This window comes from Camellia sinensis, chromosome 11 (assembly GCF_055761805.1).
Source record: "Camellia sinensis isolate YWXY chromosome 11, ASM5576180v1, whole genome shotgun sequence".
Taxonomy (NCBI): domain Eukaryota; kingdom Viridiplantae; phylum Streptophyta; class Magnoliopsida; order Ericales; family Theaceae; genus Camellia; species Camellia sinensis.
In genome coordinates, this window is record NC_138971.1 from 144,336,162 (window position 1) to 144,362,979 (window position 26,818).

At 33.8% G+C, this 26,818-nt stretch overlaps 2 protein-coding genes across 5 annotated transcripts; both read left to right on the plus strand.

Annotated features, from left to right (window-relative positions):
• The first annotated feature begins 1,721 nt into the window (after positions 1 to 1,721).
• LOC114262227 (protein FAR-RED IMPAIRED RESPONSE 1) lies at positions 1,722 to 10,941 on the plus strand. 4 transcript variants are annotated; one of them, XM_082895812.1, is made up of 5 exons: positions 1,787 to 1,925; positions 6,528 to 6,607; positions 6,765 to 7,164; positions 9,230 to 9,719; positions 10,614 to 10,941. In XM_082895812.1, exons 3-4 carry the CDS (start codon positions 6,818 to 6,820, stop codon positions 9,702 to 9,704), a joined length of 822 nt encoding a protein of 273 aa, XP_082751938.1. In that variant the 5' UTR covers positions 1,787 to 1,925; positions 6,528 to 6,607; positions 6,765 to 6,817; the 3' UTR covers positions 9,705 to 9,719; positions 10,614 to 10,941. The 4 variants fall into 4 exon arrangements, with proteins under 4 accessions (XP_082751937.1, XP_082751936.1, XP_082751938.1 ...); XM_028202592.2 differs by lacking the exon at positions 1,787 to 1,925 and adding an exon at positions 4,204 to 4,435 and having other exon boundaries at positions 6,528 to 7,164; XM_082895811.1 differs by lacking the exons at positions 6,765 to 7,164; positions 9,230 to 9,719; positions 10,614 to 10,941 and adding an exon at positions 2,333 to 4,435 and having other exon boundaries at positions 1,722 to 1,925; positions 6,528 to 6,574.
• A 4,130-nt stretch (positions 10,942 to 15,071) lies between these two features.
• LOC114262200 (cell division cycle 20.2, cofactor of APC complex) lies at positions 15,072 to 18,438 on the plus strand. The gene is made up of 5 exons (XM_082895813.1): positions 15,072 to 15,393; positions 16,141 to 16,410; positions 16,553 to 16,822; positions 16,922 to 17,503; positions 17,591 to 18,438. Exons 1-5 carry the CDS (start codon positions 15,313 to 15,315, stop codon positions 17,732 to 17,734), a joined length of 1,347 nt encoding a protein of 448 aa, XP_082751939.1. The 5' UTR covers positions 15,072 to 15,312; the 3' UTR covers positions 17,735 to 18,438.
• Positions 18,439 to 26,818: the final 8,380 nt, after the last annotated feature.

Genomic DNA, 26,818 nt, shown 5'->3' on the forward strand with positions numbered 1-26,818 from the left:
TGAGAGAGAGAGAGAGTGGCGATTTCCGACGAGGTAGGCGATTTTTCGGCATGTGAGAGAGGCGATTTTTGGCATTATGAACCAAATCTCTCTCTCTCTCTCTCTCTCTCCCTCTCTGACGTTGTTCTCTAGCTGTGCTATGAAACTCATCACGATCTGAAACCATCATGAGTAACGATGGATGGCGTGGCGATCGACGACGTGATGATGAAACCCTTATTCTCCTCCTCTCCGGCTTCGCGAATCTGAAACCCTTCTTCTCCTCTCCGGCGTCGTGATCGCCATCAACCGTAGCTGTCTCTCTCGTTATCTCCCCCCCTCTCTCTCTCTCTCTCTCTCTTTTCGCGATCAACCCTAACTTTCTCAGTGTTCACTCCAATTTTGCAGAAAGCTGCTGGAGTGTGGGATTAAGAGGAGGAGAAAAAGGGCGCGACCGGCGGTGGCTAGGGCTGCCGGCGGTAGGGTTTGGTATTTGTGTTGAATTATTAAATTAAAAAAAGTTAACAATTTTTGTATTATTAATTAATATTAATTGTAATGAATTAATAATAAATTAAAAAATTAACAATTTTTATATTATAATTTGTATTATAATAAAAAAAATAATCATAATGTTTAATTAATTGATATTGTGCATAATGAAAAATAAATCACAATTTTTATTTTAATTGGCATGTAATAAAAAAAATGAAGAAAATGAAATAGGTTAACAATTTTTATATCTAATAAGGGTAAAAAGGACATTACATAACAAAAAGCTATTTTACAGCTTATTAAACAAACACTACTCAGCAACTTAAATCTATAACCTAACAGTTATACCAAACAGGTTAACAGCTTTTGATTAAATCTATAATCTATAATCTATTAGGTATAATTCATTTTAACAGCTGCACCAAACGCCCCCATTAAAGTGTCAAATTAATTTTTTTTCCTTAGTTAAAAATTTTATAGATTTCTATGCACAAGTTAAATTGGGTGTAACTAGTTTATACGGCTGTAAATGAACCAAATTAAGGCCTCGTTTGGGAATAGGTTTTTTTAGTAATTTTTTAACTTTTTAGCTAAAATGTGATGTAAAAAAAACTAATATGTTTGGGATGACTTTTTATGAAAAGATGTGTAAAAAATAGAGAAAAAATGAACTATTTGACTTTTTAGTATGGGTTGTTGGTTTTTAAATTTTTTTTAGTAATTTTTTGACTTTTTAACTAAAACAGTCGCTTCTCAAACAAGGTCTAAGTTGAGAATTAGGTTCAACTAGAATTAAAAACTAAACGAGTTTTGAAAATATTTACGTTTAATTTGTTTACCTAACGAGTGAATTTCAAATCAATTTTTAATAAGTTGAATACTAGTTGATTTCGAATAACTTTTTGTTTTAACAGTTCTATTAATTATTAGATGAAATTATTTGTAAAAATATTTAATTTCAATTTAAATATATTTTTTGAATTAAAAAAATAAATATATTTTTTAATTTTTAAATTTATCTCTAAAAATAGCAGTAAATAAAAAAAATGATATTTATCACCAGCGTACAGAAATTGAAAACAGTGGAAATTAACCGTGATCTATTTGAAAAGTAAGTTAAAAATTAATTTTTTAATTTTTTTAATTTTAAAAAAATTAAAGGCAACAGGGAAATTTGAAATCCATTTGCATATACAGTGCGTGCGTCTCACGCACTATGTAAAAAAAAAAAAAATGGAAAAATCGGCACAAAACATCTCAAATCTGAAACAGAGGCTTCGAAGTCCATTTGCAGATCTCTCCTCCACCGTCAGGCGTCTTCTCCCTCCTCCACCGTCCGGCGTATTCTCTCTCCTCCGGCGACCGGCATCTTCGTTTCTCCCTCTCCGTCTTCCCTCTTTCGCTCTTCGTCGTTTGCAGATCTCTCCTCCGTCAGAAATCCCTCTTCTCAGGTAAACTCTCTCCCCCAACTCTGTAACATCTATCAGTTAGGATTTGCATTGTTGATGAAGAAACAGAGAAAAGGCAACTGTAGCACCAAAAATATCTTTTTTTTTTTAAAAAAAGTTTGATATAACCTAGATGAATATTTAGACTGTAATTGATTTAAACATTAACTGAGAACCTAGATTAATATTTCAAAGGTTCTAGCACAAAATGAGATCATAGGTGGCAATTTTACAATATTCATAGGTTGATGAATATTTAGACTGTAATATTGATGAATATTTTGATATTTAGAGCTAGCATAAAATGATATATAAATAAATTTATACTGTAATATGTCAATTGGTTAATATGATTTGCATAACTTAGACTGTAATTTTACTGTAATTGAATTAAAATCATTTGATTTCAGTTTCAATTTTGAATGAGCAGAAATGGAGATTGATTCAAAAAGTGGTGAGAATCCTTTATTAAATGAGAGTGAAGAAGTTGAGGAACCTAAGAGGGGTATGTGTTTTAGCTCAAAGCAAGAAGTGTACACATTTTATGCCAAATATGCTAAACATGTTGGATTTTCTATAGCTCATAAAACACAAGTTTTTGGCGATGATGGGGAATTAAGATACTTTGGGATTGAATGTTCTCGATCAGGAAAGAGAACTAAAAAATCAGAAGTAAACCCTCTAAAGCCATCTTTGTCTACAAAAATTGGTTGCAAAGCAAGGGTGCGAGCGAGTCTACAAAAGGATGGGAGATTTATGTTAACCACAGTTAACCTTGAGCATAATCATGACTTGATTCCCACCGACTCACGTTATTTTGCAATGAATAAGAAAATTCTTACTCCTGTGAAGAGAAAATTAGAAGTTAATGATCAAGTAGGGATTGGGGTGTCTAGGAATTATCACTCAATGGTTGTTGAAGCTGGGGGTTATGAGTCATTAACATTTGATGAGCGAGATGCAAGGAATTACATTGACAGAACTAGAAGATTGAGGCTTAAAGAAGGAGATTCCGATGCACTTCAAAAATATTTTATGAGGATGCAAGCACAAAATTCGAGTTTCTATTCTATGATTGACGTTGATACTGACTTTTGTATTAGAAACTTGTTTTGGGCAGATGCAATAAGTCGGGCAGCTTATAAAGAATTTGGAGATGTTGTTTCATTTGACACAACTTATCTCACTAACAAATATGATATGCCATTTGTTTTGTTTGTAGGAGTTAACCATCATGGACAGTCGATTTTGCTTGGTTGTGGGTTGTTATGTAGTGAAGACACTGATACATTTATTTGGCTATTCAAATCATTGTTAAATTGCATGTCAGATCATCCCCCAAAAGCTATAATAACTGATCAGTGCAAAGCTATGCAAAATGCTATAGAAATTGTTTTTCCAAATACTCGACATCGATGGTGTTTATGGCATATAATGAAGAAAATTCCAGAAAAATTGAAAGGATATTCCCAATATGAATCCATAAAGTTGGCTTTGCAAAATGCAGTGTATGACACTATCACAAAAGATGAATTTGAGACCAAATGGAAAGAGATGATTGCAGAATTCAATCTTTATGAGAATGAGTGGTTGGGGGTATTATATGATGAGCGACATCGATGGGTTCCTGTCTATGTGAAAGACATTTTTTGGGCTGGTATATCAACTACACAACGAAGTGAGAGCATGAATGCCTTTTTTGATGGATATGTCAACCCAAAGACTACATTAAAGCAATTTGTTGAACAATATGACAATGCCTTGAGAAGTAAAGTAGAGAAAGAGAAGAAAGCTGACTTTAAGTCTCGACACAAAGTGTTTGATTGCCTAACTGTGTATGGTTTTGAGAAGCAATTTCAGGATGCCTACACCAATGCAAAATTCAAAGAAGTTCAAGCAGAGATGAACAGATTAGTTTATTGTCAGCCGTTTCTTGTGAAAGACGAGGATTCAATTTGTATATATTTTGTCAAGGAAGCCATGGTAGTTTTTGGGAAGATGAAGCATGTGGACTTTGTTGTCTATTATAATTCGACTGAATTTGATGTTCAATGTATGTGTCGGTTGTTTCAATTTAGGGGCATTATGTGTGCTCACTCGCTCGTTGTGCTTATTGCAAGATGTATAAATGAGGTTCCAAATAAATACATTCTACCACGATGGAGAAAAGATTTAGATAGAGGGTACACATGCATCAAAACTACATACACTGGCTTTGGGGATGATTTTAATGCAAAGGTCTATGATAAGATGAACAGAAAATTTATTGGCATTGTACAAGTTGCTGGGAACTCTGAAGGCAAAATCAAAATTATCGACCGTGGGTTGGATGAAATCAAGGAAAGAGTGATGAAAGATGATGAAGGTGGTGGGAGTAATGTAGCACCTGCTACTAGTAATGTACCACCTATTACTAGTAATGCACCATCTTCCCCGATCGACAGCATTAATAAAAAAGCAATCAGTACTACCAAGATGAAGAGCCCATAAATACGACACCAACTTCAATTTATGTGTGTTTCCAATTTAAACAATTTCGCAATGTAAAATTGAAGTTGTTTGCTTTGAAATTGAAGTTGTTTGCTTATAAATCGAAATTGTTTGGTGATAGTTGGCATATTTTCATTTGCATTTCTCCTTCACCTCTACATTGTGAATTTGTAGGCAAACACTATCTAATAAAACCACCGCAATCATGACAACAATAAAATAATATGTTTTTGTTTTGCTCCGTCTTAGAAATTCGAATAATTGTTTTTTTATGACATTTAAGACAGTTTTTGTTGCAATATGTCAATTGATCTGAAAACTCGACAAGAAAACTCGATTCCTTTATTGGCATTGGTTAAATAAATCATGCCAAATAGAAAGCACTACCACCAATGATAATTTTAGCATCAACAAAAGGTTCGAGCAAGCATACCCAGTCACCCAATTAAGGTTATGAACAAGCCAACAAAGAAAAGTAAGCACCACAACATAACATGATCAAGCATTTGTATATCAGAAGAAGAAAAAATCCGTCAAGTAATTATCAACCTGTCAAGTGGGATTCAAACAAAACAGGGGCATACTAAAACCATACAAGTCTCATGAGTTACATAAATATAAAATTCCTGTAAAACCAGTTACAGAAGCAACAATCCAAGTTAATTTACTTACAACAATTGATTTTTTTTTTTAATATTAAAAAAATGATAGGGCTTCAAAACAGTAGAATACCAAACTTCATGTAACTAGCAGTATTGTTTTAATTTGTTCAAATTCAACCATAATTGTAAAAATAAAAAATGTGAACTGGGGTTGATTGAACAAAGTAGATTGTCCAGCATATTAATTAAGATTGATTGAAGCAAAAACATGGTTTAACCCAAATGAAATAGCAACAAATGATCCTTATCTTGTGCTCCAAACCAAAAGGAATAAATAACCCAGTTCAAATGCTCCTTATGTATATATAGACACTATATTAGAAGTCCTAAATCAATTTGTAAGTTATATATACACACACATACATATAAGCCCTAAATCAATTTGTAAATTATATATACACAGACTCTATATTACAATGCCTAAATCAATTTGTAAGTTATATTGTTATACATATGCAGATGCATACATACAAGCCCTAAATCAATTTGTAAGTTGTATACCTCTAGGTTGGAGTCACTGGTTCGGGTCGCTCGTCGGAACAAAGACTCGGTTGGCAAGAGAAGATAGAGAGTCGATCGGCTCGGTCAGAGAGAGTCTTTTCATCTAATAGAGAGTCGATCGTTGGGCCGGCGGGAATGAGGAGAAGCGAGAAGAGAGAGAGTCAATCGTCGGGAGTGAGGATGGAGGGAGACAGAGAGGCTTAGTCGGAGAAAGAGAGGGTCGGAGAGAGAGAGTCGATCATCAGGCCGGTGGGGTTGGAGAAGAGTTGCGATCGTCCGGGAGTGAGAGGTCGAAGAGAGAGAGAGAGAGAGAAGGTAAATAATTTTGAAATCAAATAGAATGAGAAAGAGAGAGAGGGGCGAGTAGAAAAAAGTTGTTGCCACGTCATTAGAGTCGTTGTAAAGCTCTTCCTCTAGAGCTCCGAAACATTTTCCTTTTTTTGTATTCTAAAACAGACACAGATAGGGATCTGAATCTGATCCCCCACCCACCCTCCATAATAATCACTTCACCTTTACAACTCTCTCTCTCTCTCTCTTCGCCGTTTGTACCCTTAAATCATTAGAAAATTAGAATTATTCGCCACCGTCACAGATGTAAGTACATTACTGTATACTTGAAGGGAAATTCTATATATATATATTTATATATCTACTGCTCAGTCCATGCTTTTGGTGGGTTCAAATATCTGATTTTGAATTGTTTTTATATTTTAAGTACTACAGATTTGTGTTTGTTTGACATTTACGATATTGCCACTAAAAGTCATTTTCCAAGCTTCCAATTATTCGAACCTTGCTGAACTTAACTATAATTTTATACATTTTAAACTGAAATTTGGTAGAGTGCACGAAACTTCACTTGATTATTGTCATTGATTCATAATTCCAATTTTTTGAAAGTTCTTTACCCAGAGTAATTTGATGGAAATCTCGACTTTCTTTGGAACAGGAACTAAAAGGGTTTGATTTGACAAAAAAGAAAAGAAAAGAAAAGAAGGGGGTGAGCTTGAAGAGATTCAGCAATCAGAAGTAATTCAGGAAAAACCCATTTCTTGGTTTTGTTGTTTGGTTGATTCTAGGCAGCTATATCAGGGAAGAATTAATTATAAACATAGAATATAGTACTTATCAGTAATTTAGGAAACAACCCATTTCTTGGTTTTGTTGCTTGGTTGATTCTTGGCAGCTATATCAGAGGGAAGATTCATCCATGTGTTTGGTGGAATCACTTTGAGAGAGATGGGGTCTTTCATAGGGCATATTCTACCAGGGACATTGTTTCTTCTAGTTGGGGTGTGGCACATATGGAGCTGTGTGGTCCGATACGTATCAAACCCCATGTCATTTAGGGTTAGGGTTTGGTGTCCTGTGCTGGGTTTTGGTGGTAGGCTTAAGTACTTGGAGTTATACCTTATAGTGATTGGCAGTTTTCTCGACTTGTGTGTAGAGCTTCTGATAGCAACCCGCCTCAAATTCTTTGTTCATGGTGTATTGAACTCCGTTTACATGAACAATTTTGAGCACTCTGGAATGCTTATCATGTTCTTCATCTTTGGTGTCATCAGTCTACTCTCAGAGAAAACCAGGTCAGTCTTTCTCTTCTTTGATATTCTAGCCTTTTCCTCGTGTAATTTTAAATGAAATCTTGTTAAATTTTCGTGGAATTGGAAAAGATTGTTTACTTGGTTATTTTCTTGAGGTTGCTAGAACTAAACTTTGACTTCTGATTTGCTAATGATACCATTACAGAACTATTTGTTTTGCATTCTTGCTATGTAGTGAAGTGGAAGACCAAGGAAAATTGAACAGGGAATGATAGGGTGTTGTGAATTGTCACTTTAATTGGATGAGAACTGGATATTTCCTTTCCCCTTTGTGAATTCTTTTTGGTTTGTTTGATGGGGGTTTTTTGGTAGTCTTCAATCCAGCTTACCATTGCAAAGAAACAGTGCATCTACTGGATTGCAGTGTAATACTTTATTATTCTAAAAATAATCGTAGTTGCCAAAAAGCACTAAAATCTGGAAATGGTGCTTTAAATTTCCTCTAGATGCTGCAATCCTATGGGGAGCAAATGGAACTTCATTTTAAATGATGATTTAATTTTGTTCCTATTGAGAATTGTATTATTTTGTAGTATCTCTGTCCTAGTATTAGTGGTAGTCATGACTAGAATCATGGTAATCTTACATATAAATTGTTGGATGAATTTGACGAAATGAAGTTCTGTAATATTTTAAGAAATCAATATTTTCCTTATAAACTATAGTTACAGAAGTCATAGACTAGGCTGTGACCCATAGGCAATCCAGATTTAAAAAGTTACACAACCGCACAGCATCAGGAACAATTTAATTGATCATAGGCCTTAGTACAAGTGATACCTACCGCCTGAGACCAAGAGGGATATGTAACTTTTTATCGGACTGACTAAAGATGCTTAAACACTCTATGATGGGCTATAGGTGTAACAGTTCCAACAGAGAACTTTTTCTAGGCAATTCTATGTGTTATTTTTCCTTAGCTTTCCTAGGGATTTAACATGTGGTCTTTAACACATTGGCATCTCCATGTTTGGTTTATAGGCAGAAACATTTATTTTCATGTCCAGTTTGAATGCAAAGCACTTCATAACAAGTCCTTGTATCAATGAATTTTTAAAAACCTGAGGGAATATTTATGTTTTCCCTCAATTTAAGATCATATAAAGCTCAGGAAAGTAACTTTCAAAACTAATAAATTTGAAATTTGAGTTTCTAAAAATTTGCTGTACCTTTTTCAGGTAGCAATGATTAGGCTTGAATCTTTCTTTTTGTGGTAGGGGCTTGAATCTTTCTACCATTCAGTAAATTGGGCTCTTTAAGTGCAAACCTATCTTTGACAACAATTTTTTCCCCCTCTTTTGAAGTTTAAGGACTAGAGGCATGGAAAGAACTTTCCATTCTTCAGTTTATTTTGGAACTGGAATATTGTATTATTTAGGAAAGAAAAGTGGAGAACAAATTATGGGCCATATGCTTGAGTCACTTTAGATATCTTTAAGATGACATCTATAGGACTTCTAACTTCTCCAAGTGTAAGTGCACACTGATGCAAGTGTTAAAGTAAGCACAAGCTATCTACTTCTCAATTTGGTGATTCCAATTTGGAAAATGCTAATGACCGCCCAATGTGTGGTCGTTAGTCTCGATGCACATGTAAAAAGTGTATAGAAAGAGAAGGTGTATGGGAACATGTGAAAAGTGCATTGGGATTCTAACAAATTTGGCATTATTTCTACCTTGACAGCCCAGTGGGCTGTTTTTTTCATTACCCTTTGGCATTTAGGCCTCAAAATATTAGAGTATCCAGAGTTAGGCTGTGCCTTGGGAGGTTTTTATGAGCCCTGAGGCATTGATTGTTAATATGAAGGTTTACTGTGCGTCGATGAAGTTACTTGTAGCAGAAAACTACATACAAATCATTATTACAAGGATAGTATATTCTGATACCATTAACCAACTACCAAATTTTGTTAAAAAGTTCAACCCGCTATGTTGAAAACCTATTATTGTCATGTGATTTAGCTTTTGACAGATGAAAACGTTATGTGATAATGTGTCTTTGTTTTCAAACGTGATGCTAACATAATACTATCTTTCTCTTGTCCAGCTTTCTTCCCTTGCCAGAAGGAGCTTTGTGCCTGATTGCTGCCACAGCTTTCTGTGCAGAGTATCTTCTATTCTACTTCCATTCAACTACCCACATGGGCCTTGAGGGATACTACCACCTCATCCTTGTCCTCCTAATATCACTATGCGTTTTATCAACTGTTGCTGGAGCGCTATTCCCAACCAGCTTCCCTGTTGATTTGTGTAGTGGAATTGCAATAACACTACAAGGCCTCTGGTTTTATCAGACTGCATTCACTCTCTATGGCCCAATGATGCCAACTGGTTGCCGACTCAAGGGGGATTTTATCTTATGTCATTTAATGAACCATCAAGTCCGAGGCGAGTTGCTTGCTAACTTCCAGCTATTTGCAAATGTGTTTGGCGTGCTCGTTGCAGTTGTTGCATCATATGGTTTTGCAGCTTCAAGATTTGGGCATCCTGATCTTAGAAGATTGCATGCAGCTGAGGATTGACTAGATCGGATTAAAGTAAGCATGTTTTTTTAATTTTCATTCCATTTATTTTAGAAGCTTTTATTCTCTTTCTTTCACTAGGGATTGTAGAGTCTTCCTCAGAATAACTGCAATTTCATTGGATCCAAACATTGATCATATGACAAAGCAACTCATTTCAAATGCCATGTACAATAGATGGTTGCAAGCTTGTTTTCTCAAAATTAATGCTCGGGGTCTTTTCTGAATAAGAATTAGATTATTGCTCAAGATCAAAATTTTTATGCACTCATTATATTGTGAAGTCATACCCAAATGAGTATGCAAAGTGGTTCCTTACTTTTGTAAGAAGAAAGACTAGGTCAAAGGCTGACATTGTACTTTTTGAAAAATAGCATCAGAACTTTTATGTATAATTTCTGAGGGATCACAATGATGAGCTTATGTTTTCTTTCCCCCCCTTTTCATTGACATTACCAGTTGATGTTTAGATTATGGAAGCATATATAATGGAATGTACAGTATTTTGCCTGTTTGGTTATGTTTTTGTTTTCTGTTTCATTTTCTAGAAAAAACATAGAAAATTTGTTTGGCAAACTGTTTCCGAAAACTATTTTTGATTTTTTGGATTTTCGACAAGACAACTATGTTCTCACAAAAATGATTACAATATGAAAGGATGAGTATTTTTAAACTTTTCATATGTCATTTTTTTTCCTTCTGAAAACATGAAAAACAAAAGCAAAAAACAAAAATGTAGAAAACAGAAAAACAACCAAATATGTTGAATTGTACTGAGCTTCGGTTTTCATCTTGGTCCACTTGCTGAGTTACAGGTTCTACTGCTTTATGGAATTAGAAATATTGTGCATGATGTTTTGTTTTACACATCGTTGTGACTAATTATATATATTTTTATTTGTTTTCCAGGTTTCATGCATGCGTAGGAAGATTGGTACTGAAATTGGCAGGAGGGGACTTGAAAAAGTCAGAGATAGTTATGGAAGTCCTCAGCTCAAGCGATAAGAAACATCTGGTGAAGGATGCATTCTCTTCTATGTAAATTTTGTGCAATGGATATTGAGTTTTCTGTTTGGTGCTACTCACTGGATCAATTGGTAGATAGCAAAAATGTTTAGATGAAAAACAGAGGATAACACAATTACCTCAATAATGTAAATTCTTTCCATGATGATGAGGGAGGTTTGAAGAAGGTCCTCCTTTTCTTTTTCCTCATTAATGTCCATTTTTCTTTTAATATGGCATTCCATTTACATTTACATGAGCTGATTGTGGCTTCTGTGTCTATGAGAACACTGCGGCTATAGGATTTATAACCTGCAAAATTAAATGTTCTTAATACACATGTGTATCTTCTTTTTCCTTGGCTAGAAGAAAAAAATACTATCATCATTTTTTGTTTGAAAATAATACATATATGCAGACTTAATATGTTCAGATTGTCTTCTTGTTCCTGAGAAAATAAGAATCTAAACATTGTTTGAAGTAATAGATTCTTGATTGGAAAATGATGCGTAGCTTCAAAGGCTTTGGCTCGAAACGGCTCGAAAGTATGAATTTCTCTCTCCTCTCTAATTTTTTCTTTTCCCTTTGCTTTGCTCTTCCCTCCTCCTCACCGCCTCTGTTCAATATATTCTCGAAACCAGAAAAAAGACTGCACTCTCACCTCTCAATCTCTCTCATCCCTTCTTTGTCTTTCACCCCCTTCTTTGTCTTTCAACAGGTTATTGTGTAAGATGTTAATTGAGCAGCTATGCCTTTTGTGAAACAGTGAAAAAACTTTTAATTTGCTTCATGACAATGACATCAGTTCACCATTTGATCTCCTCATAAACAAAATATAAGTTCTTAAACAAAATGAAACAATAAATAAATCCATTTTTTTTATAAAAAATAATAATAATAATAGTAGACCATGAATCTGAAAAAAATCCTCAACTAATATGGCAATGGAATGGAATAGCAGTCATGGCAATATTGAATCTGAAAAAAATCTTCAACTAAAATTAGACAATGAATCTAATTTTTTTGGGGTACCTCTTGTTTTCACAATCATTTTCCTTAACATTATGTTATTTTCACAATCATCTTAAGAATAATCTTATTATAGAGCAATGGAAGAGCAACCATGGCAGTCACAATCATCTTAACTAGCAGCCATGGCATCCACAATGACAGCAGATTACAGAGCAATGTTTGAAGGGGAAATACATTATCTACAACTCAAGCACAACTCCGATTGCTCTACGGCACACAAACTGCCGTCTCTTCCACTCCGATGAAACAGCAGTAGCGGCGGCACAAGCTAGGTTACGACCAGACCAGACGGTGCTCTGTTTCTTCCTTTTTTTTTTTTTTTTTGAAATGAAATGAAAGGTGGGTGTATCTACATAGCTACAGCACAACACCAAGTTGAGTAGAACTTACTTCCGAGCCGTTTCGAGCCAAAGACTTTCGAACTACGTAGCGGAATCGTTTTTGATTAGGATTATTACTCGATTCTCCAATGCTTAATTTTGAAAAATGATTTGTTAGGAAAATCTTTTTCAAATATTTTTGGAATTGTATTTTCAATATATAAATTTTTTCCTGATGCTTGCATTTGTAGTTGTGCATGATTTTTTTTTGTTTTAGAAGATTCTTTTTGTCTCACTAGGTCTTGGATTAACCATTGTCGAGGGACTTCTAAATCACTCCAATTCATTAGACGCAGTTGGATTACCGTGTCAAATGGTTTAGGTTCAAAGATTTCAACAATTTTATTATCGTTTGATCTTGTTTTTGTTTCAGGAAATTTGATTAATTCATGAATTATTTTCCAACGAATAGCCAGATCATGAGAATTTGATTTCTTTCATAATTCTTGTGTTTTAATTCTTATTCTAACTGTGTTTTCAAGATTAAGATCATTTGTGAAAATAAAAAAGTTTGGTCTAACATTAAACCAAACCACTCTATTAGTCAAATTAGATTGAATTTCTCCAATGATTGCTTTCATTTGGGTCGAAAAATCTTTTATCAAAAATTACTGTCAAAATAAGAGTATCTATCTCTTGACAGAATAAGACTGTTATAGTTACCTGTATTAATCCAATATGAATATACTGAATTTCAGGATATTTCTTTTTCCATCTTGCAACTTTTTTCTTTAAGTTATGTAAAAATTTTAAGGTGAACTCAGCTAGTTTTAGGGAAGAAATATGCAAAGATACAAGAAAAAGTTCTGATTGATTATTATTATTATTATTAAAAAACGCACGAGTGTAAGTGGATAGCAATGCATGTTGGAGCTAGAGAAGTATATTAATGTTTTGGATAGTTGAGAAATAACTAGGAATTACACCACACCGTTTGCAAGGGTGATTAGTGAATTTTGCCGCCTTCATTTAATGTCTCCTTAGTCCTTGCAATGTCTGCTATTTGCATCAATTGCTTCAAATTATGGTTTCTTTTTGCCTTGATCTTAAAATGTTGGGTGCCAATGTATCAAAAAAGAGAGAAAAAAAAGTCTTGATGTTTAGTGGTTTAGTAATTCACTGTAGCGGCAATAAGATTGTCTATGTTGAAATGATTGGTTGTTAGTGATGAGCACATTGACAATTCAATTGTTTAGAACTGAAATTCATGTGTATGTTTGCATCTCTGTATTGCCATTGGTTGGATTGAATCTTTACAATCATATAATTTTTCACTTTTTTCCCCTTCTCTCTCTCTCTCTCTCTCATGGTTGGTGATGTTTATGCTTTAACAACAATTTTTGTCCCTGGCATTTGAATTCTTCAAAATGTATATTTTGAGTAACTGCAGGAAAATGGATAGAATTTATGATTATGCAGTGTGGAGTTTACTAGAATGTGGTGAAATTATTGTCATTTTTGTAGTTTCCTTATGAAATAACTATTCTCTTATAATAGTTAGTGATAATTTTATTTGTAATGTATTATATATATATACACTTTGTGTATGAATCAAATGTGAGACGAGAAATATTCTGATAGAATTATAATTTCATTCCACGTTCATTCTAGTTAAACCAACATTACTTCAAAAAATGAAGGGTAAATCACACTAAGATCCTTTTCATTATTAGTGATCATTATATTTTAATTCCTTCAATCATAAAAATGCGTTATCTATAAATTAAAAATAAAAAAATTATAAAAAAGCATCAATTCTATCCTTTAGAAGATGGTATTTGTATGATTTTCTATAATTGATGCAGAGAATAAAATAATATTTATTACTAAAGAAGAAGATCTTGGTGTAAATAATCTCAAAATATATACAAATTAAAACTTTAATAATATCAATGGAGTGATGTTATGCGTAAATACATTTTTACTACATGTCAAAATTTATTATTTGAGAATTTCCAATTTTAATTTGAAGGTGTGAATTCCACCTTTTCAAATATTTTGTGAAATTCTTATGCACTAGTAACTTTCTTTTTGTTAAAAAAACATGCACCTATTTTAATGTTTGATAGATCTCCAAAAGCTAAGGTATTTATTTATTTTAGTACATACCAAAATTTAATATATTTTTTTTTAAATCTTAAATTTGAGAGGGAAAGAAAAATAATAATAAACAAGAAAAAAAAAAGAATGAGGTAGAATTTTTTATTTTATTTTATTTATCACCACCAAAGTAATATTTTTACCTAGGGAAAAGAGACTAGGGATTAAAATTTGAGGGGAACTATATGCAGATAGGAGTTGGGAAAAAAAATTATAAACATATAGGATGCAAATGTTTGTAGTGAAGTGTAAATGAAATGCTATGGTGTGCAAGTGTCACTACCCTCTATATGTTGGTAATTTTTTTCTCAATTCTCACTTGCATGTAGTATTCCTTTTAAAATTTTCTTTTACTACTTATTTCAAAACACTCCCGTAATACCCGAGTTATGTGAAAATTTCAGAGTTCAAAAATTTTGAGACATGATTTAGGCCTAGTTTGGGAAGACTAAATAAGTGCACTTTTTGACTTTTTTTGTATTATGTGTAGAAAAAGTAGAGACGAGATGTTGATTGATGTGACTCAAAAAAGATAAAAAGATGAAATAAGTGCACTTTTTTCTTTGTAGCCAAACTTGGCCTTAATATCTGTAAATAATTTGAAATGGAGTCACGTAGCAATGAAAAGATTTTGGCATTATTGATGTGTTTGAATCTTAAATATTTGACAAAAAAGAATAAATTATAAATTATAAATTATAAATTATTCACTTTTCACTTTTCGTTTTTTTTAATCATTAATTAATAATCTTGTTAAGGTTAAGCCTTATAGTTCGCCGCCAAAAATAAGGTAGCTCTTCAATCAAACCGTCCAGTAACATATATAGCCGTTACGAGATTTCTTCAATTCAAATCAAATATTTCACAAGCAAAAAAACCACTCTCTCTCATCGCTCTCAACTCTCTCTCTGAACGAACTCTCTCACTCGCAGAGCGCCATTAACACTCTCTTTGGCTCTTTGTTTACTTTTCTTTGAATTTGCTATTCATTCATAAATTTTTGTTCTTCATTTTAGGGTTTTCTTGTTTTTGTCTTCTTTTTTCAATTCTTTTTGGAGATCTGTGGTGTTTAATTTCTGATACTAATAATTATGGATGCAGGAATGCGATATAAGGGGCCGCGATTTCCACTCTCGGAACGGAATCGTAAGAGGAAAATTTCTTCTGAGAATGTATGTATAAACGTTAAACCCCTGTTTGGTTGCTGAGAAAATTTGTGGGAATGAAAAGAAAATTTGCTTTCTTGAAGTCTACTTTCAAAATTCTTTCTGGTTTCGTTGTAGTATTCTTGCCTTTTCTGGGTTTTGTGGTTTATGTATTTGTAAATTTTCTTGGATTTAGAATACCCTTTCATGAAGAGAAAGATTAACCTTCTTCATATTCTTCTTTGATTTTTATTTTTTTTGGTTTATGTTTATGCAAAGCTATAGTGTTCGTGTGAATTAGGGTTTCTTTTGCTTCAATATTTTTATTTATTTTATTTATTTGTTTATTTGATTATGAATTGTCATGTAATTTTGATTTTCTTTTCCCAAGTATCTGTTTGTTTGTTTTGATTTTCTGTTTTCTTGGATTGGATTTTTCTGTATATAGGGTTAGTTTTTTGTTTTGGTGATCAGCAAGAGAAGCACATTCCATTTCTTTTTCTACTATTATTTTATTTGGAATGAATAATAATTTGTTAGGGGATTGTAATTGTTTCTTTTTCTACCCTCTGTGGTTTCTTATAATTTCCATCCATTTCTTTTGTCTCTCCAACCTATAGCATGAGCTCTTTTTATTGATTTATTTTATTTTATTTTATTTTTTATTAATTTGACACTTGATTTGTGAGGTTCACATTTTCCCTTCAACTAGTACTCATTTTTCAAGTTTTCCTGAGAATTCATCTTGATGTTTTTTCTTTTTCAAAATGGCAGCTGGACAGGTTTATCCCTAACCGGTCTGCAATGGATTTTGATTTTGCGCATTTCATGCTCACTGGTGGGAAGGTAGGAAAGGAAAATCCATCTCCGTGCTCTCCATCCAAAGAAGCCTACAGGAAGCAGCTTGCAGAGATTTTCAACATGAACAGAACACGGATACTTGCTTTTAAGGACAAGCCGCCACCTTCAGCAGACACTGTTCAGGAGCCCATTTCATCTGTTCACCAATCCAAACCCACCAAGCATAGGAGATGCATTCCTCAAGTGGGTTTTTTTCTTTCTTTCCTTGTGACTTTTCCCCATTTTTGTTGCTAAGCTCTTTGTTGATGAATTTGAAGTTTTAAAAACAAATTGTATCTTTCGATTGATCACTTTCTTAATTCTGTCTGTTTGTCTGGTATGGCAGTCTTCAGAAAGGATTCTTGATGCTCCCGAGCTCATGGATGACTTCTATTTAAATTTGCTGGATTGGGGCAGTGACAACATTCTTGCAATAGCCCTTGGCAATTTGGTATATTTGTGGGATGCCACTGATGGGTCTATTACTGAACTTGTTGCCGTTGATGAGGAGATTGGGCCTGTGACGAGTATAAGATGGGCACCGGATGGAAGGCACCTTGCTGTTGGCTTGAATAATTCCCACATCCAACTGTGGGACTCTTTGGCCAGTCGTCTGGTATGTGCTTTCCCAAAAATTTGGTCATTTTCCCTCTATTTTGTAGATGTTTGATCTCATCTAGTTAATTTTGTGTAATTTGATTTCCTTTTTGAACAGTTGAGAACACTGATAGACGGGCACAGATCAAGGGTTGGTTCACTTGATTGGAACAATCACATCTTGACAACTGGTGGAATGGACAGTTTGATCATAAACAATGATGTAAGAATAAGATCAAACATAGTTGGAACATATAGGGGACACACTCAAGAGGTTTGTGGACTAAAATGGTCAGCAACAGGGCAACAACTAGCAAGTGGAGGGAACGACAATCTCATCTATCTATGGAATGTCTCAATGGCCTCTAATAGTTCTTCCAACCAATGGCTCCACCGCCTGACAGACCACACAGCTGCTGTGAAAGCTCTCTCGTGGTGTCCTTTCCAGAGTAATCTGCTTGCCTCTGGTGGCGGTGTAGGAGATCAGTGCATAAAGTTTTGGAACACCCACACTGGTGCGTGCTTGAACTCAGTTGATGCAGGTTCGCAAGTCTGTTGCTTGCTTTGGAGCAAGCATGAGCGGGAGCTTTTGAGCTCTCATGGATTCACTGATAACCAACTCATCCTTTGGAAGTACCCTTCTATGGTGAAGATTGCACAGCTTTATGGTCATACTTCAAGAGTTCTCTATATGGCTCAGGTATTAGAGAAACCTGTACATGTGCTGTTTGAATTACTGTTTTATTTTTTTTCTAAATTTGTTTAATTTCCTTTTTGATGTTGTTAGAGCCCAGATGGGTACACGGTGGCATCTGCAGCTGCAGATGAGACATTAAGACTCTGGAACGTGTTCGGGACTCCTGAATTGGTAAAGCCTGCTGCTCCTAAGTCGAACCCAGAGCCATTTGCTAATCTTGCTCGCATCAGATGAGAAAAGTTTGGCTGCTATAAGAGATTTGGGACAAAGCAGACAACAAGTTTTAGCTTTAATCTTGAGTTGCAATGAGTGTTTGGTTTCAGTTTTTTGAATTCAATTTTTTGAAAATTGAGTTTTTTATTCTTCATATTTTTTTATTTTTAGTAAATTTTTTAAAAATTTTAAGCATTTTTTTAACTTTTTTAGATGTATCTTATTTAGATGTATCTAAATAGTAAATTATTTGTGAACAAATATAATATTTTTGGTATTTAGTGAATTTTTTAAAGATTTTTTTCACGAATATTATAATTTCTAAGTGTATTTATGTTAGGTGGTGTGTCTGAAAATTAAAAAAAATGCTTAAAGTATTAAAAAAATTTAGTGAAAATAAAAAATATATAGAAAACAAAAAAATAGAATTTTCTAGAAAGTGAATTCTGAAAACTGAAAACAATCAGAGTGAGTGGCTTTTTTTTCTTGGAATCGACACTGAAGAAAAGAGATTTTGAAGAGATTACCACTAGACTCAAACAATTGTAGTTACATGTTGATCAGAAGAAGAGGTCTTTGTCCACTCCTTTTATATTTACTATTTGGCTGTATATAGTGGCAGAGCAAATTTTAAAATTTTAATGCTCTGTTTATTTCTTGCATTTGTAAAGCGTAAAGAAAAAATGAAATGAAAGAAGCTTACATTTTGTTTGCTTGGGAATGAATAGGCATTTGTATTTTTAAATTTTTTTTTGGGTGGTTGGTTATCCATAAGAAAATGAATGGGCACAAGTAGGGGTGTGCGCGGTGCGGGTCGGTGCGGTTTGAGAGAAAAATAGAAACCGTATGACGGGTGGCGGATTGATAAAAGTGTCACTAGAATTTGCCATTTTTCTTATCAAAAACCGCGGTTCGGTTGGCAAATAATGGCGGATTTGCCTTGGCGGTTCGGGCGGATTGGCGGTTTATAAAAAATATAATTCAAATTACAAAACTTAAATCAAAGAGTAAAAAAAAGACGAGAGATATCGTGATGTTAAGCATCTTGCGAAGCTTTCTTCTGATGCAGCAAGTATAGCAACAACATGATAATATCAACGACTATGCCATCAGTTCATTACAAACATCTGTGGAAGCTACAATGATCAAATACAATACATAAAATTCCCCTCGAGCAGTAATGTAATACTATATTCTAAGGTATAGAACAATAAGCAAACTTAAATAAAAAAGAATTTTTAGAATCCTATAAAACATGATTTAATAGCGGTGCGGGTCGGTGTGGTTTAGAAGAAAAATAGAAACCGGCGGATTGATAAAAGTGTTACTAGAATTTGCCATTTTTCTTACCAAAAATCGGCGGTTCGATTGACAAATAATAACGAATTTGCCTTGGCGGTGCGGTTCGGTGCGGTTTTGGCAGTTTCGGCGGTTTCGGCGGTATTATGCACACCCCTAGGCACAAGTAATTTATTTATTTATTTTTGTCTTAAATATCTGAGTTTCAAACATAATGTAAATGAAATTGCTACAGTTACCCTGTACATAGGGGTTCCTTTTTGTTTGTTTTGCAAGCTTTGTATCACTACCATTGTGATAACCTGTTCTGTGTTATATTAATTAATCTTAATTATGATTGTGATTATGTATTTGATATGATTTTGAGTGCCAATTATATGATTATATGTGTTTTTGAATTTCTATTTGTTCACTGTAAGAAAATTTGTTTGATTTTTTGTTATAAGATTAAATTTAAGGCCATGGAGGCGACATAAACTAAAATTGACTGTATTTTTGCTATTAGCATGATTTTTAGAGCCTACGGTGAGATTTAATTAAAAATTTATTCGAATCAAAATAATTAGATTAATTTAATGATTAATTGAGCCTAATTGATTAATACTAAGTTCGGAGTAGTAATATTGGTTAGTCTAGCTTATAAATGCATGGGAGATTAATATATGAGCTCATAATTGACCCCATTTCTTATACTTGGCTGAATTACACCCTAGAGAGAGAGAGATGGATGGTTCTAGAGAGAGAGAGAGAGAGAGGGCACAAGTTGTGAATTTTGGCTCAAAGCTTGGGAATTTGGAAGCTAGGCTCAACAGATTAGTTAAATTTGGAAGAATTGAAGCTTTAAGCGAGTAATTAAACTCTAATTTATGTGTTCAAGATCATGGTTATGTGAATTCACAAAACAAAACGAAGCTAAGAATGAGACTTGAGTTGAATATAATGAAATTGAAGTTTGTATATACATGCATGTATGCATTAACCATGATTATGTACATTTGAGCTTGAAACATGTTAAACATGTAGAATTGGTAGTTATTTTAGACATGCATCCATGAATTATAGGATTATGGAACTTGGTTGCATGACTTTTGAAGCTATAGAGCTCAAATCCATATTTTGATGATGATAGAAAAGAGTTTAAGTCTAGATCCATGCTTGCATGGAAGTTAGAACAATGATTTGCCAAATTCATGAAGTTTTGTGTATGAAAAATGTAATTCATCAAGTATTAGTGTTCAAATACATGTTTTTGAAGTTTTTGGATAAGTCATGTATGATTTTAGCCTTGGATGTGTGTTTTGAAGCTCACACAGTGAGCTAAAATTTTTAGAATTCGACACCTTCACTCGAGCGTGGAACGTAAAATGAAGGTAACCAGAAGTTTTGCAGACATTGATGTTAGCTCGAGCGAGAAGAGTTACACTCGAGTGACCACTCACATCTTTGAGTCCTGCCTCGAGTGAGAAAAGCTACGCTCGAACGTGAAAATGAAGCAACCAGTACTTTTGCAGAGCTTTACAGTCTGCTCGAGCGACCAAAGCTGTGCTCGAGCGGAGTGCCCTGTTTTTAAAATTTTGAGAAGTTATTTCATGTTTCTTTTTCCGTTCTCTTTCATTTCTAAGCACTCTTAGGCATGCATTGGGCATTTGTAAATGAATTTAAAGAATAAAAAAAAGGCCTAAGAAAAATAAACAAGTTAAGAACGGATTGAATTGCTTGTGACCCAATGTGTTATGAAATGTGTAGGGTCAAGCACGGGGGCAAATCCATCAATAGAACACTGTGAGTAATATCTTAGTAAAGATATCTTCAAGTATGTTATTTTTCAAATGCTATTTTTGTACAAGTTTCGTGGATTTGTTGATTTGAATTGTGAATAAGTATTCGATATGCCTAATGTTGGTATGAGGCTTTGCGAAGAACATAATTTGGGTCCAAGGCCGTTTGATATGAACTGGCCTTGAGGCCATTTGATATGTTTGATATGAATTGGGCCTGAGGCCGTTTGACACGTTTAATATGTGAGAATTGGGCCTGAAGCTGTTTGATACGTTAAAATGTTTTGATGGGCCAAAAGCCGTTTGAATATGAATGTAATAGGCCAAAGGCCGTTTGAACAAAAAGGTGATCATGATTATGAATATGAAATGCGTATAAATATGAATATGAGAAATAATGGGCTCAAGGTCATTTGATATGAATTGGGCTCAAGGCCATTTGATAAATTTGACAAAATTATGCAATGTCCCTGAGGCCGTTTGATATGTTTGATAAGGATCTAAAATGGGTCCGTGGCCATTTGACACGTACAACAAAATCATAAAATGGGCTTGAGACCATTTGTATATGAAATTCACGGGGTCGCTGTACTTAATATGACTTAATGTGAATCTCATTTATCTAATCCCTTTACTTTGGTATTATTCACTAGGCATTCGCTCACTCTTATTTATATGTATGTCGGTGAGCACAGAGATGTCTAACCCCAGTCTCAGTGAAGGTTGTAAGAGAAGTCCGAGTTTTGTGGAGTCAGCACAGACGTCTCACGCACGAGACATCGTTTTTGTTCTTTTGTTTTACTCTTTCGCTATCTTGGTAGATCTGTTGGATCAATTATGTATATAAACTTTCTGTTTAGCTGGCCATATGTTTGTATGATCTTGGATGTTCAAAATGTTTATTTTGGTTCATGGTGTGAGTTATTATGACACATATGGAAATGTTTTTGACATGGCATGTAAGTACAGCTCATTGGACAAAATTTTTAAGTCTACTTCCGTTTTGACTCCTTTATTTCTTTTAAGATATCTTTAATTTCGTTTGAAGTCGTAAGTAATCTCATGATTACTGGTCGGTTATGACCTTAATCTATAGGGACAAATACGGATCATGACAACCATAATTTTATTTATTTATTTTTAACAGACCATGATTTTTATTCTGGAACATATTTTTGGTGGAGCTTGCTAGCCACTGGTTCAATAGGCGTGTTCTAATAACGTATAAAATAAAACGACCATGCTACGTAGCTCGAAATCGCGGCTCGAAACCAAAACGACGTCGTTTTGGTGTTGAATTTTTTTTTTTTTTCTTTCTTTCTTTCTTGTTACAGAACGAAGAAGAAGAAGAAGAAGAAGAAGAAGAAGAAGAAGAAGAAGGGAGGAGGAGGAGGAGGAGGAGGAGGAGGGAGGGGAGGAGGAGGAGGAGGGAGGGGAGGGGGCCATAAAAACCGGTTGGAGGAGGAGGGGAGGCTGGGCAGATGACGGTGGTGCTGCAACGTCGGCGAGGCTGGGCAGACGACCGGGGCTGGGCGAGGCGACGGACTGCTGCGACGATCGGCGACGACCCACGGCGACGAGCCCTCTCCTCTCTTTCTCCCTCTCTCCTCCTCTTCCCTCTCTTTCTCCCCTCTTCTTCCATTTTCGAGCCGTTTCGAGCTCGACCCTTTCGGGCTACGAGACATTTTCGAAAATAAAATTAGAATTCCAACACACATTTTTATGTATTTCTTACATATTGCAATATAGTTTTATTTTATACATATTCCAACCTAAATCAAGACCTATTTTACGGGTACTGAACATTGATTAGCATTTTCTTCTTCTTCTCATTTTTTTTTTTTTTTTTTTGAAAGGATCTAGCTTGCCTCCAGTTCGAGATCGGATCAGGCAGTGCTATTTAGCTAGTGGGAGTCCATTATGAGTCCTGTTTTGATAATCTAAATCGTTGAATATGTAAAACTCGTCGAGTACTATATATTTATAAAAAATCACGTTGATCGGATATCGATAGTTATGTGATCAAATTAGTTTTGTATAAAAAAAATGGACAGTGAATAAATTAATGATTAACAAAAAAACTGATTCAATGAGATAGCTATTGATATTCGATCAACGTGATTTTTTTCAGGCAAATAGCACTTGACGATTTCTACACATTGAGTAGTTCAAATTATCAAAACGGGACCTGTGGTGGACTCCCACGGGCTGAATAATACCGTCCAGTTCGATTTCGGATTGGTGCCAAGTTGCTCCATTTTTAAAAAAAGTTCAAATAACGTTAAAAAAAAATTAATATTTTTATATATATTTTTACATATTTGAATATAAAACTTTAATCAAGAGCATATTGAAGAGTGATTAGCATTTTTTTTTTATTTTTTTTGGCATGCTTACCCATGTCAAAAAAGGTTAATTGTTGAAAAGGTAATGTTAGGGATACCAAATTTTTTACTAAACAAATAAACAAATATGTTACATGGGTGTGGGGTCCGCAATTTTGTAAACCCCACATCCATGTGAGACATTTGGTTAATTATTTGATAGAAAATTTGGAATTTATAACATTTTTCATGTTAAAAAGTCCACATTCACGGGGCATTATACTATTTGGTCCAATATTTGATCTTTTTAACAATAAAGACATGTTTTGTTTTGTTTTGTTTGAATTTTCAGGATTTATGTTTTAAAAAATTGAAATTTTTTATTTTTTGTGTTTTTTTTGCTTTTAATGATTTTTTAATATTCTAAACAATTTTTTTAATTTTTAGATACACCCAACATAAATACATTTAAAAATTAAAATATATCTAAAAAAAATCTTTAGAAAATATACTAAATACCAAAAACACAAAATAAATAAAAAAATGAGAATTCAGTACATTTTTTGTACTCATGTGTATTTATTGATTTTTAAAAATATTTTACTTTTTAGATACACTTTAGTAAGGTGTATCTAAAAAAGTAAAAAAATTGCTTAAATTTTTTAAAATATTCACTAAAAACAAAAAATTACAAAAAAAAAGAAGAAGTCAATTTTCAGAAAATTGAAACAACTTATTTTTTAAAATTTTCTTTTCCAATTGTACTCTTATTGTCGCGGGTCATTGAAAAGGAAAATGATTGGTGGCCCTAAAAAATTTGCCCCTAATGCCCCTAATTTCTAATTTTGGAAACTATTTTCTTTTTTTCTTTCTTTTTTCCTTTTTTTTTTTTTTACCTGAAGTGGAAATACGGGGCATTCGAACCCCTGTTTTCGGGCCCTGAAGCACGGCCGCATTGAAAAAGTCAACAGTGTTAGAAAAATTGCTGATTGTGGCCAACTGTGGCAGTGATGGTAGTTGTGATTAATGCATAGATAATTTGTTTAAGTGGACAAATAGATGGCATATATGCAAATAATGAGATGATACGTAGATAAATAAATAAGAATAAAATAATATTTAAATTATAATTGTCATTTTAGTTTCAAAATAATACATCTTGGACCTATTGGCGTAAAATATTTAGAATTGAACCTTTGGGTTTTTGTTTGTTTGTTTTTTTGATTGAACAGTGAACCTTTGCCTTGAGAACTCCAAAAATAAAAGGGAAAATTACCACATGGTGATATTTTTAAAAAATTACTAGGAAACAAATTATGACTTTAATAATTAATATTTATAAAATTAAAATTGAATCGAAAATTTTCCAAGATTAATTAATAGAATAAATATACAAGATTTTTTTTTTGAATAATACTATATGCACGAATTAATGTACTAACTAGTGTACCAATTAATGGTGTGACATAATTTAAGAAGTTTTTAGTATTTGTAATTTGTATAATGAGTAGGGTTAATAATAATGTTATAATTAGTGTTGTGACATAATTTAAGAGGTTTTTAATATTTATAATTTGTATAATGAGTAAGATATTAATGTCATAACTAGTATTAGTATATTAGTTAATATACTAATTGGTATATTTACCACTCCCATTTTTTTTAGATAGTGAGAAATTTTTTTTTTTAAGTAATAAATTTGGTGTACCTACCGCCACGAGGGGAACTGTATAACCGCAACTTTTGAATTTCCCGCGAATTTGGTTTCAACATTGAGGCTAGAGAGAGAGAGAGAGAGAGAGGGAGAGAGTGTGTCATCTTCTTTGGAACCAATGGCATGTCTATATAGCCAGCGCCTCCGCGATTCCCCGAAGTTCTCTCTCTCTCGATCCACCGTTCAAATCTCATATATAGCCACTGAAACTTCTTCCAACCCCCACTACCCATTAGAGTTCTGGGTCCTCATTCATTCCTAATAAAACTCACTCTTCTCGGATAATGCAGCCCCAATCCATGGGTTCACACAGTAGTTTTGCTTCAACAACCCTCCAAAGTGTGAGCAAAGAATTCCCCATGACTTTTCTTAACATTGAATTGTTGTTTGCATAGTTTGTTTTATTGGGTTCTGTTCTGTGCGTATACAAGGTGTTTGATGTAATGCATATGTGACTGTCTCGCTTGGCGTTGTACTGTCAATTGGATATGTAATTGAAAGAGCTGCCATTAAATTCCCAAGTGCTCTCTTTGATGAACTTGTTTGTACCTGCAATCATGTTGATCTGGAGATGGCTTCCATTGTTCTGTGTTCGATCATTGGTGGTATGTCAACTTTGGAAAAACTTCATTATATGGTGCATTTTGGTGTTTAATTATCTTGGAGTGGGTAATGAAACTTCTTGTGTAATTTTCAATTGTCTTTGCAAATTTGTCTCTATATCTCACTTGTCATTATGTGATCATCTTATTCTAGTTCTTCAAGTTAATATGTACTACCCTCAAAAGTATTGAAGCTATATCTTCTAGACGTTTAACACAGTGCCGAAATGATCTTGTAGTATCCTATTCATGTGTAGGGGTGGAATTATAGTTTGAAAATCTATCCAAACACAGCCTAATTTTTTACCCCCTCCTTCTAGTAAGGATTAAATATTCATAGCCTTGATAGCATGTAGATTGAGGTTACCGACAAATGATATTAAGGGCAGTGAAGTGAAAAAGTAGCCTTTTCAATATTGAATAAGACACAATCAGAGACAAAGATATTGACCTACATAAGTATGCCCTTTCTATTGAAACAAGCTTCTCCATAATCCGAATCCTAGTACACTATATTAAGAGCATAACTGGTACAAGCAAGATTTGAAATACTTTGAGTGAACAATTAATAGTAGAAAACATAGAAATAGAGGAATTTATAGACAATGATGAATCATTGTGGATGCTTCAATATGTAGGATTTAGTTCCTTTTTAACTCCAAGCCTAGGTTATGAACAAAAAATGCAAATTCTAGAAACTAGATATTCAAATAATATGGCGATGATGTCATCATCATTATAATATCATTGCAGGACTAAAAATATTGAAAGTGATAAAATACCGATGGAGCAGACAATTTATAGAAAATTTTTCGACTTATATTCTGTTTTACGTTTGTTTTTTATTTCAATTCCACCCAACAGTGCACCACCTTGTTGTCCATTCTAATGCTAAAAATTCCCAATGGATCATTTCAAATTTCCATTGGTGGTGGAAACTCACTCCATTTTATTATATCTGATCTGTGGTGATGAAATAAGTTTAAGGGCATGTTGTGATGGATATCTTTTAAAATTATTCTTTCTCCCCGCTTTTTCTCATTTGATTGAATCATGGCTTTCATTATGTTTGAGTTCACACTCAAATCTTTTATTAATTGCCAGATGCTCGTTGAGTTTTATTAAAATAGTTTAGTTTTTACAAGTAATATTGTAGGACATCTTGCAAAGAAAGTATCATGCCATTTTTGGAATGTGTGAGAAAGGGACACACGAGACTTTTTCCCATATGAATAATTAGTGAGTGGTATGCCCTGTGCGGTAGAGTTACACAAATTTGGAAAGAATTAGTTAGAAAACCATTTTTTTGCTATGTTGTGGTCATTGTGGAGAGTTAGGGATGATTTAATTTTCCTAAGTATTGAACTTGGGAAATTGGAATTGGTTGA